General features: G+C 41.4%; 1 protein-coding gene across 17 annotated transcripts in view; it reads right to left on the bottom strand.

The window, feature by feature from the left end:
- KIAA1217 (KIAA1217 ortholog) overlaps window positions 1-12673 on the bottom strand; it is a 1295419-nt gene that overhangs the window by 161874 nt on the left and 1120872 nt on the right. For all 17 annotated transcript variants that reach the window (XR_004538150.1, XR_004538149.1, XM_033931366.1 and 14 more), the window contains one exon: window positions 8648-9477. Coding sequence is in view for 15 of the 17 variants with exons in the window: in XM_033931366.1 (XP_033787257.1) it covers window positions 8648-9477 (830 nt within the window). In the remaining 2 variants the exon portion in view is untranslated. The remainder of the gene's footprint in view (window positions 1-8647; window positions 9478-12673) is intronic.

Raw genomic sequence — 12673 nt, 5'->3', positions numbered from 1 at the left:
AATATGTTGTACTTTTTGCTATTTGTATTTTGTACTTCGCTGATTGTCCAGCTCTCTTTGGTGTAAACTGCCTAGAAATCATCTGATTGTGGAGGTATAGAGGAATAAAGTTATATTATGTTATGTTACTATGCCCCAACATATCAGCATTCATCTTCTCATATCTATAGCATAAACATAAACTTGCCCACCAAAAAGGAAAATTAAGGCGATCGCAATTTTTCCAATTGCAAGTTACCATTTGCATGGCTATCCCTGTCATAATTAAGAGAAGCATGCATTTATAGCAATCCATGGGGGGCTTATTATGCAGCAATGTTCCACATATAACTACCTCACATGTCAATGGAATTATGGATTCCAATATGAGATTAATCTGTCCCCATATTGACTTTCAAAGGACAATAGAACAGATGATCCAGTGTCCCAACGTCTAGATGACAGTGCTAACATCTATTATGTTAAGCACCTGTACCCCATACACTGACAAAATGCACCTTGATAGTAAACCACTTGTATTGTAACCCACTTGCATCCTATGTACTGACAAAATATATCTTTACTGTAACTTGTATCCCATGTACTGACAAAATGAGTCTTTAATGTAAACCACTTGCATCCCATGTACTGACTAAACGTATCTTTATTGTAAACTGTTTCTATCCCATGTACAGTCAAATGTATCTTTATTGTAAACCGCTTCGAACTTCACGGTATAGCGGTATATAAGAAATAAATTATTATTATTATTAGATTTAGAACTGTGCAATCTGTGTAACCTAACAGGGGTCCAAAAAGATCTATGCTACAGAAAAAAAACATGTTTGTCTCATAGATGCTGACGCTGTACATCTCATCCTCCAAGTCCAAATTCGTGGCCATCGAGATGCAGAAATATACTGCTTTATCTCAATGCTCCAAATGTCTCTAAGACTATTTTTTTAGTTTTTTATTCAAGAATTCAGAAATTAATTTATACCATTGGGCGGCCTGATGTCCTAAAAAAAATCTGTCTGGAAGCAAAGGACCTGCAAGCTATAATGAGTTTTTAAGTCTTGCCAATCGGGGAACCCACTCTGAATGTAACTCTGGGAAAGACCGAACAGGAAAAGGACCTGGGTGTACTGATAGATAGGACCCTGAAACCGTCGGTGCAATGTGCGGCGGCGGCGAAGAAAGCAAATAGAATGCTAGGCATGATAAAGAAGGGAATTACGAGTAGATCAGAGAAAGTTATAATACCACTCTACAGAGCCATGGTCAGACTACACCTGGAATACTGCATCCAGCATTGGTCTCCATACCTAAAGAAGGATAGAAAACTGCTAGAGAGGGTGCAGAGATGAGCAATGAAACTAGTGAAAGGTATGGAGAACCTGGACTATGAGGAACGACTTAGGAGACTGGGGTTGTTCTCCCTTGAGAAGAGGAGACTGCGAGGGGATCTGATCGAGACTTTCAAAATACTGAAAGGGTTCGACAAAATGTAGCAGGGAAAGCAGTTATTTACAATATCCAATGTGGCACGGACAAGAGGACATAGACTGAAGCTGAGGGGGGACAGGTCCAGGACGAATATCAGGAAGTTCTGTTTCACGCAGCGAGTGGTGGACTCCTGGAATGCTCTCCCAGAGGAAGTAATTGCAGAATCCACCGTTCTAGGATTTAAGGGTAAACTAGATGCACATCTCCTTAAGAGTGGCATAGAGTGATACGGGTAAGGGTAAATTAGATGCACATCTCCCTTGAGAAGCATACAGTGATATGGGGATTAAAACTATGCCAGGGTACACCTGGCGGGGCCTCCATGTGTGCGGATCACCGGACTTGATGGACCCAGGGTCTGATCCGGAGATGGCAATTCTTATGTTCTATAAATGGCCTGCTTCAACTGCAAATACCTACTATAATCACAGTTGCACTCACTAAAAAAATTTTTTTTGTGAAAATCTCAGACCCTAAACCCGTGACTGGTGATATCACCAAACTGGGGTTCATTGGGGGACCATCATCGTTTTTCACTGTCCCCTTACCATCCAACTTGATATTACTATATAGATACAGATTGAAAAAACTTATCTGTCAATCGGATGGTTTGATCCCAATAATGATCCTCAGTGGTGAATAAATTATCTCGTGCTTGTAGTGTACTAAAAATGACTGCTGTTACTCCTCCATAATGTGTCCATGTCCCCCCGACTCGAGTTTCGAGAAAGGTCTTCCTCAGGGAAGGACTCTATTAGAATGAGCATACAGAGAAATAAATAAATGTGAAAATACTAAATGTAATAAAATTTAAAAAACCTAAACAGGAACCTCAAATGTAATTAATCTTACAAGACGAAAAACGTCTGCCTCTATCTATCATTAATTATCAATCTCATACCTGTTACTAGCTCCCCATACAAACATGGGGCCGAAATCTGGAAAGGAATGAACTCAATCCCCGAAAAGCCAACCTTAAATAGAGATCTTAAGAAAACGCCTTCTTAACGGAAATGATGTCACTGGGAGGAAATGGAAGCAACTTAATCACACTCAAAGAGACAACCACTCTATCTCATGATTCAATCCATTAGGAGTTAAGGTACACCATTCATAAATGAACCTTTGTTCTTTTCTGATCAAGCATCTTGAAAAATCACCATTAAATTGCTTAATGTGTAACAATACGGTGTACCTTAAGTCATGGATTGCATGCGATTTTTCCAACCAGTGTACGGTGAGAGGAGCTGAAACCCTTTGGTTGCGAATACCGCTAATATGTTCAGATATTCTGACTTTGATTCTGCGGGAGGTTTGGCCTATGTGTAATTTATGGCAAGGACATTTAATACAGTAAACTACTCCCGCAGAATCACAGTCAGTCCCGGATTTGAGTTTAAAATTTTTTTGCATTACCCCTGGGATATTAATCTGGGAAACATCCCATACATACTGACACAGTTTGCATTTACCACAAGCATGATGCGGAAGACCTGAATAATTTTTATCATATGTGGATGGTCTATATTTTAATTTTTCTCCTAGGTTGGAAGCCCTGGAGAATGCAAATTTGGGTTTCTCTTTCAAAACTCTATGGTATTGCACTATCGGCCAATGTTTGAGAATGATGTGTTTTATATCAATACTGTTATTAGAGTACGGCATTACGCATACTATCTGTTGTTGATGTTTAAGTTTCTTACATTCACTGTTGCCATAACCCATGGGCGATGGCAATTTTTTGCCCTTTTCCAAGCCCTCATAATAATTTTGTAGGGGTAACCTCTCTCAAAAAAATTTTTGTACATGATAGAAGCTTGAATGTCGAAGTCCTCCTCAGAAGAACATAATCTCCTCAATCGGAGAAATTGTCCTACCGGTATGCTGTTTTTCAATGGGCGGGGGTGAAAACTCCGATATTGTAAGAGTGCATTATGGTCTGACGTTTTTCTGTGTAGAGTGGTGGATAGGGAACCTTGATCAATTTTAACTGTTATATCTAAAAATGAAATCTGGTTTCTATCATGATGGTAAGTAAACTTGATATTAGAATCAAAAGAATTAATATCATTCATAAAGATTTCTAAATCTTCCAACCCACCACTCCACACAAAAAATACGTCATCTATAAATCTCTTCCAACTTTTGACATATCTGAAGAAGGTAGATTTGTACACCAAGGATTCCTCAAATTATGTCATATAAAGGCATGCCAGCGTGGGAGCAACAGTTGCACCCATTGCTACACCTTTGGTTTGTAAATAAAATTTATCTTCAAAGTTGAAATAGTTGTTATACACAACCACTTCAGCCAGTAATTTCAATAAATTTTGTTTAGATTTGGGCATAGCCATTTTAGCCAAAAAGGATTTTACCACAGATACAGCTGCACTTTGAGGAACATTGGTGTACAATGCTACCACGTCAGCAGTGACTAGAATGCATTGATCCCACTGTACTAATTCAGAAATTTCATCTAGATATTGTAAAAAATGTGTGGAATCTTTAATGTAAGATTCCGCTAACATCACGTATTGTTTAAGGAACCCATCTAAATATTGAGACACCGGTTCTAAAACAGAGCCGGAGCCCACTACAATGGGGCGACCTGGAGGATGGGTATGAGATTTGTGAATCTTAGGAATGAAATGTATAAACGGGATCTTAGGGTGATCAACCGTAAGAAATTTTAACTCTTTAGAAGTGATAACTTCATCTGTCCGAGCTAAACCTAAAATGTCGTCTATCTGTTTTTTGACTGTGTGCGTAGGATCCTGTGTAAGAGTGGAATAATATGATGTATCTTTGAGTTGATTGTTTGCTTCATTATGATAATCAATATAATTTTGAATCACAATTCCTCCCCCCTTATCTGCCCTGTGAATTATGATGGACTTGTCTTGACGAAGAGTCTGTATTGTATTCCATTGGTCAGGGGAAAGATTAGAATGAAACTTTTTCTGTTTGCTTTCAAGTTGCTGTATGTCTTTTAACACTAGGCGTTCGAATGAAGTTATAGAAGGGTCAAGTGCTCCAGGGGGCATCCAAGATGACTTGTTTCTTAGACCAATGGGTAAACCAGATGCGGATTGATTGAATTCTTGGTCCTGGAAAAAAACCTTCAGGCGGATGGATCTAAAAAACTTCTGTAGATGGGACCGAGTATCGAAACCGTCATACTTGGTACTTGGAACAAACGACAGCCCCTTGGATAACAATTCTTTTTCTTGTTTCGTTAATACATGTGATGATAGATTAAAAATACCTACGTCAGGACTGCTTGTTGCGTTTTCTTCTGTTTGTTGGTACTTCGGGTTTCGATTTTGTTTGATGTTGGACCCGTGTCTCGATATTGAGGAAGCCTTTAAAAAGGCTTAAAAAACTGCTTCAACTGCAACCATCTATAATTTTGAGACTTTGAATGTCATGAAAAATTAAGCAGTTTCCCAATAGATATAACATCATCTAATGTACGAATGCCTACCTGTATCCGATGCTTCCAGAAGATCCCAGACCCACCTATTTGAATCTTGGAGTTTAGCCATAAGGATTGATAAGTAGATTTCTCTAATGGAATATCTGTTAATTTATTAATAAATTTCAAGGTTTTCCAAGTATCAAATAAAATACTATTGTCCTTAACATATCTGGGTAACTTGATACTCAACACATGAAACAATCACATTGGGGACATAATTTGCCACTCTAAGTACAGCCAATCCAAAAGATTTTCCATAAGCTCGGGGAGGATCCAATACATACCCTGATGCATTATATAGGCTTAATGGTACCTATAAAAACTCAGTTTCTTTTTAACTAGCTGCCGGTCCACAATGGCATGCTGCATTTTATTTCACAGCATAAACAGGTTCTAGTCCTGCCTCTGCTATTTGTGTGTAATTTTGCATTCCCTGTATCCCTGTATTAGCTTGAACTAGTGGCATAACAAGGGTGACCCTCCTCACTGCCCCACCTCGCTCCTTTCCTACCCCTCCATGCCACACTCATGCTCTCCCTTCCCTCCATAGCTCTTTAAATATTCACCAATGCGAGCAGCTTCTCCAGATTGCTGCTCATGTTGGTGTTAGCTTTCCCTCTGACTTGTCACTTCCTGGCCCCTTGACCCAGAAGCGATTTTAGAGAGGAGTCAGGCTGGCATGAGCAGCAGGCCAGAGACGTTGATCATGCAGGTGAAAATTTAAAGAGGTAAAGGGGGGGGGGGGCATGGCGAGGGGGGGCAGAGAGGTTCCAGTGCCCCCCCAAAGATGGCATCTGAGATGGTCTGCCCCCCTTACTATGCCACTGCCTTGAACCAAGAATTATTTTTCCCTTTCTATTTTAGAACCTATGATACAATATTGACCAGGTCAGAGGTGTGGAATGAAGGCTGCAATCCATTCAGGTTTTCAGGATTTCCCCAACAAATATGCACGAGATCTATTTGCATGCACTGCCTCCATTGTATGCAAATAGATCTCATGCATATTCATTTAGGAAACCCTGAAAACCCGACTGGATTTCGGCCCTCGCCCCTACTCCTGGACTAAGTCATGTCCATCCTTCCTTGCTAGTAAATGCCTACATGTGTGATTATTAGATTAGGATGCTATATTCATGAAAGAAAACCATAGAAATGAAAATCCACTATTACACTTAGGGCCTCTTCTATCAAACTGTGCTAGCAGTTTTTAGCGCAGAGAGCCGCGCTGAATGGCCCACGCTGCTCCAGACGCTCGTAGGAAGTCTATGAGCGTCGGGAGCAGTGTGGGCTATGTGGTGTGGCTCACCGAGCTACAAAGTGCTAGCGCAGTTTGACAGAAGAGGCCCTTAGTGGTGTTTTCATTTAATAAATGGAACAATCATTCAAGCAAACAAGCTGCACATTCCAGACGGAATTACCGGATGTGAGAATCTTGCTGAAACATCACCATTTATATTTCAGGCCTAACAAGAGAGACTTATAAAAAAAAAAGTTTACTTCAAATTCCTTTGTGGTTTTTTCTAAATCTCCTTGACAGCTGGCTTTGTCTTCAGAGTAATAGGTCCCTAATATCCCAAGTTCCCTTGCTTTGAGCTTGGGATATTTAGGTCAGGAAGCAGGTAATTACCTGAAAACAGAGCCCTCCACCACAGAGGCTTTGACTTAATTCTAACTGCTGTACTTGCATCAATCCCTGTAGCCAACGGGTGCATGTGTACAAATGAAAAACAGTTCACTAAAACATATATCCCTCTAAAACAACTGCTATCCTGTTCTCCTGGCGGTCACCCACTTGAGTCCACAAAGTGGAAAAATTTCCCTACGTAAATACAATCAGTCAATGAAAATTATGGTCAAGAAATGTTTCCACTGGAATATTTATTAAAATCTAAAGGAATTAAACCGACCAAAACCTGGGATAGTCACTTGGGATCTCTTAGAGAGAGGAAGAGATAATGGTTACTGCGGATGGGCAGACTGGATGGGCCATTTGGCCTTTATCTGCCATCATGTTTCTATGTTTAGGTTTAAATAACTATCCCAATAGAAACATCTCTTGACCCCTACTTTTTATTGATTGACTCACCCACTTGATTCACTTCTACTTAAGATCCAAGGACAGCCTAATCCATTTATCACATCTGTTAAAATTCTTGGAGTTACTTTTGATGTCACTCTTACCTTTGAACTGTGAATCTCTTCTATGGGAAAAGTCATTCTTTACATTTAAGACTGTTGCTTACAGTAAAACCTCACTTTGTCTATTGTTAATTGTTACAACTAGTCTTATCCCAACTTGATTACAGTAACTCTTTCTTCATAAAATAAAATCATCATAACTCAGGAGTTTCAGATCATTCAAAACATGTCAATGAAGCGATTATTTAGGGCTATGAAATTTGACAGAGGAACTCCCCTGCTATCTTCTGAACACTTTATACCGCATCCTCTTTAAGACCCTTGCCATAGCTCACCAAGACTTTTATTCTGGATTATCTCTTTTTCTCTTTAGCTTTTTATTTCCATAAAAGCTCTGTTCTCTTAGATCAGGGGTGTCAAAGTCCCTCCTCAAGGGTCGCAATCCAGTCGGGATTCCAGGATTTCCCCAATGAATATGCATGAGATCTATTAGCATACAATGAAAGCAGTGCATGCAAATAGATCTCATGCATATTGATTGAGGAAATCCTGAAAACCCGACTGGACTGCGGCACTCAAGGAGGGACTTTGACACCCCTGTCTTAGATCATCTCAGTAAAATCTTCTGATTGTTCCATCTCACTGATTCATTTATTAAATTATACTTGTAAACAGTGGTGGAATAAAGAAGGGAGGGGGCGGTCTACCCCGGGTGCCGTCTTGGTGAGGGTGCCAGCACCTGTCCTCCTCTCCGCCTCCCCCTGCTCCTTCCCACTCCTCCCTCCGCCCTGATTGCGCCTTCACTTCCCCCCACCCCTACCATACCGCTAGCTCTTTGCTGGCACAAGCAGCAACTCCAACCTGCTGCTCGCGCCAGTGCCAGCTCTCCCTCTGACATCATTTCTAGGTCCCGTGCCTAGGAAGTGGCGTCAGAGGGAGAGCCGACGCGGGTAGCAAGTTGGTGATGCTGTTCGTGCCAGGAAAGTTAGAGATGTGGGGGAAGGGAAGGGTAGGTGGACATGACGGCAGCAGGGGATGTGGGGAAGGAGCAAGGACAGGGGAGGGGCACCTCTCACCCTCGCTACACCACTGTTTGTTATTTCTGCTTTAGTGTTGTGGCTTCTACATTATAGAATAGCTTACCAATTGATATTCGTCCTGAAAATTCACTCAAATTAAAAAAAAGTCACTGAAAACTTATTTTACTCTTGCATTTCTTTCTGATAATCTATAGTAATTCTGTGCATTTTCATCAGATTTATTCTAATCCTGCTGCATTGTTCATTACCCTTTCCTTGGTATTCTTGACATGCTACATGGTGTTACCACCTTCCCCCCCTTTTCCATCTTAGGTAAAAAATTGCCCCTTGTATCTTTATTTCGTAGGCTTATATTATTTTTCTTCAATTGTAACCTAGGCCTCCTAAGGTGTGTTTATTAACTTATTCTATTGTACACTGCTTAGATAAGCAACTTTATAAGTGATATCTCAAATAAAGATGAACTATGAACTATTATTTACCTTATGCTCTTTAGTCTTACCTGGTGTATATATCTTTTGGCGATCCCGGTGGCCCATAAACCCCTAAAGCCTGCTTGTCAGTCAGAGGCGGACCCATATCTGCGCCAGATAATCCACTAACATTGCGGGCTTTACTTCCTGCTGTGTCCACAAAAACTGGGACTCCTGATTCTTTCTTAAATGACTGACGGATAGGAGAAGATCTATCAGGCTGAATAGCGTGAGGTGGTATATGTGCATTATGAGAATGAATATCTATCATTCGGATATCTGCTGCTCTGTGTGGAGAAGGTGGCGGAGTTTTAGACCCCAACGTTGGAAGATGACTATCAGTGTATTTTCTTGATTTTTGTCTGTACAGTGATTGCTCCATCATCTCAGCCTGCAAAGCAGGATTTGAATATGTGCTCGTAGATCTTATTGTGCCACGATGATATGCTAGTACATGATCTGGGATGTCAAGAGAATGTCCTGTATGTGAAGACGCCACACTCATCCGTCCCTCATGATACAAGTAAGGGTCGGCATACAAGCCCTCATTTCTCAACAACTGAATATTTTTGTTGCTCATATCCTCGTCTGGTTTTACATCCCTTCTTTCCAAAATGGCGCTGGGACTTGGAGATATGGATCTAGAGGCAGGCACACTTGAAAGTCTGTCTCTTGGGATTGTCGCATTGCCTGGCATGCCCATGGGTCGAGGACCTCCATATGGAATTCTAGATGGAGAAGCAGGCATAGAATGAGGAATAGGTGTACACGGTGGTGAGTTTGGACCTCCATGAGAAGAGTGTGTGGCAGACCCTGGTCGATGGGTAATTGCAACTGGATATGAATTATCTCTTTGCATCTGAAAATTAAAAGAGAAAAACTTCTTTAAGTTCTATGCAACTGGAAGAGTTCTTTCATATTAAATCTGAAAGCTATGCGTTTGAGCTGAATATACAACTCAGCCAGATTTTCTATCTGGTATTCTCCTTCCTCTGCAGAGTATCTTCTCAGATTCAGTTATATAACCTTCCTAACGAGGAGCTAAAATAGTTTTCACCTGTACCACAGTAAGTAACCATCCTCTCTCTCTCCAAGAGCTCATGCACGTCACCTGCAAGGTATTTCTGTCCCTGGTAAACAGGAAACAAAGCTGTGTTTGTTGCATGCCAGCACAGTCAGCATCTAATCATAATGACAACAACCTCAGCCAATTTTAATATTATATGCTATAAAACAATTGATACATGCCTAGGCTATTTGCATTTCCAGTGTGATTTCTGGTCTATAAGAAGCACATTTCTACTTATTAGAATAAACACAAGTGGCAATGTAAAAACCTGTGATTTCTGGTTGCACATTCAAGCTAGCTGGGACCTTTAAAAGATGACTCATTTAACACAGGCATGATGAGCACACACAGGAGATGAAGGAGACATGGGAACTCTCATTCATTCAGTTCTAAGTTCTAGGTTTCATGGCGATACCCTTGTGCTGCACTGACTCAGTAGATCTGTGTTAGTTGATTTAAACATGTAGATTAGGGACCAGAAAAATGTTGCAGGCAGGTTGTCTAATAAAAAGGTAATACTGCTTACATGTTCTTATTTCTACATGTTTAAATGGAATAACATGCCAACCACATTTTAACCCATTTAAAAACATTGCAAATGGTATTGGTGACATTTATGGACCTTCAGAAGATACCAGGTGCTGTAGATTTGTGTCTCTCAAGTTGGTCCCGGAGTACCCCCTTGCCAGTCAGGTTTTTAGGATATCCACAATGAATATGCATGAAAGAGATTTGCATACAATGGTGGCAGTATATGCAAATCAATCTCATGCATATTCATTGTGAATATCCTTAAAACCTGACTGGGAAAGGGGTACTCCAGGACACTGCTGTAGATTACATTTAATGTTACAATACTTACCATGTTATAAATGTCTAGCTATGCCCTTGTCGTGAGAATTTCTCTTTCTTACAGGTCTCTAATGTGTATCATGTTGGTGTCTTGTTGGTATTATCTATATTGCTTTTTTCCCCCCAAAATATTCCCCAATTTAAACAATTCTCGGAGATCCTGAAAGTACCCAGGGCCGACGAGAAGAGTCAGATGGAGCTGCAAGCAGTCAATGCATGGATGAGGTGCTGGTGTGAGGAAGAAGGATTCTACTTCATGCGCAACTGGACGACAATCTGGGGGGAGAGCAAGCTATTTAGGAAGGATGGACTCCACCTCAGTGGAGACGGAACGAGGCTACTTGCAAGCAACATCAAGAGAGAAATTGAGAAGTTTTTAAACTAGGAAGAAGGAGAAAGCTGATAGTCGACCAATAGTCGATGGTTCGGGAACCGGTATACCTAGAGGATACTGTGCACGAAGATAGTGGGGAAGATTCACCGAATCATAGGCAAGACAGAAATCCTGACGGATTGAAAGGAACACAAGAGAGAAGGCCGCAAACTCAAGTGTATGTATACGAACGCAAGAAGCCTAAGGAATAAGATGGGGGAATTGGAAGCTATGGCACAAAAAGATAGCCTTGACATCATTGGTATCACAGAAACATGGTGGAATGAGGAAAACGTCTGGGACACTGTGTTACTAGGATACAAGCTATACCGCAGAGACAGAGTAAGTCAAAAAGGTAGGGGTAACATAGTAACATAGTAGATGACGGCAGATAAAGACCCGAATGGTCCATCCAGTCTGCCCAACCTGATTCAATTTAAATTTTTTTTTTTTCTTCTTAGCTATTTCTGGGCGAGAATCCAAAGCTTTTCCCGGTACTGTGCTTGGGTTCCAACTGCCGAAATCTCTGTTAAGACTTACTCCAGCCCATCTACACCCTCCCAGCCATTGAAGCCCTCCCCTGCCCATCCTCCTCCAAACGGCCATGCACAGACACAGACCGTACAAGTCTGCCCAGTAACTGGCCTAGTTCAATCTTTAATATTATTTTCTGATTCTAAATCTTCTGTGTTCATCCCACGCTTCTTTGAACTCAGTCACCGTTTTACTCTCCACCACCTCTCTCGGGAGCGCATTCCAGGCATCCACCACCCTCTCCGTAAAGTAGAATTTCCTAACATTGCCCCTGAATCTACCACCCCTCAACCTCAAATTATGTCCTCTGGTTTTACCATTTTCCTTTCTCTGGAAAAGATTTTGTTCTACGTTAATACCCTTTAAGTATTTGAACGTCTGAATCATATCTCCCCTGTCTCTCCTTTCCTCTAGGGTATACATATTCAGGGCTTCCAGTCTCTCCTCATACGTCTTCTGGCGCAAGCCTCCTATCATTTTCGTCGCCCTCCTCTGGACCGCCTCAAGTCTTCTTACGTCTTTCGCCAGATACGGTCTCCAAAACTGAACACAATACTCCAAGTGGGGCCTCACCAATGACCTGTACAGGGGCATCAACACCTTCTTCCTTCTACTGACTACGCCTCTCTTTATACAGCCCAGAATCCTTCTGGCAGCAGCCACTGCCTTGTCACACTGTTTTTTTCGCCTTTAGATCTTCGGACACTATCACCCCAAGGTCCCTCTCCCCATCCGTGCATATCAGCTTCTCTCCTCCCAGCATATACGGTTCCTTCCTATTATTAATCCCCAAATGCATTACTCTGCATTTCTTTGCATTGAATTTTAGTTGCCAGGCATTAGACCATTCCTCTAACTTTTGCAGATCCTTTTTCATATTTTCCACTCCCTCTACGGTGTCTACTCTGTTACAAATTTTGGTATCATCTGCAAAAAGGCACACTTTTCCTTCTAACCCTTCAGCAATGTCACTTACATACATATTGAACAGGATTGGCCCCAGCACCGAACCCTGAGGGACTCCACTAGTCACCTTTCCTTCCTTCGAGCGACTTCCATTAACCACCACCCTCTGGCGTCTGTCCGACAGCCAGTTTCTGACCCAGTTCACCACTTTGGGTCCTAACTTCAGCCCTTCAAGTTTGTTCAACAGCCTCCTATGAGGAACTGTATCAAAGGCTTTGCTGAAATCCAAGTAAATTACATCTAGCATATGTCCTCGATCCA

Source organism: Geotrypetes seraphini, chromosome 2, assembly GCF_902459505.1.
Source record: "Geotrypetes seraphini chromosome 2, aGeoSer1.1, whole genome shotgun sequence".
Classification (NCBI taxonomy): Eukaryota; Metazoa; Chordata; class Amphibia; order Gymnophiona; family Dermophiidae; genus Geotrypetes; species Geotrypetes seraphini.
The sequence above is the reverse complement of the archived record's forward strand: the minus strand, read 5'-3'. Positions and strand labels throughout refer to the sequence as shown.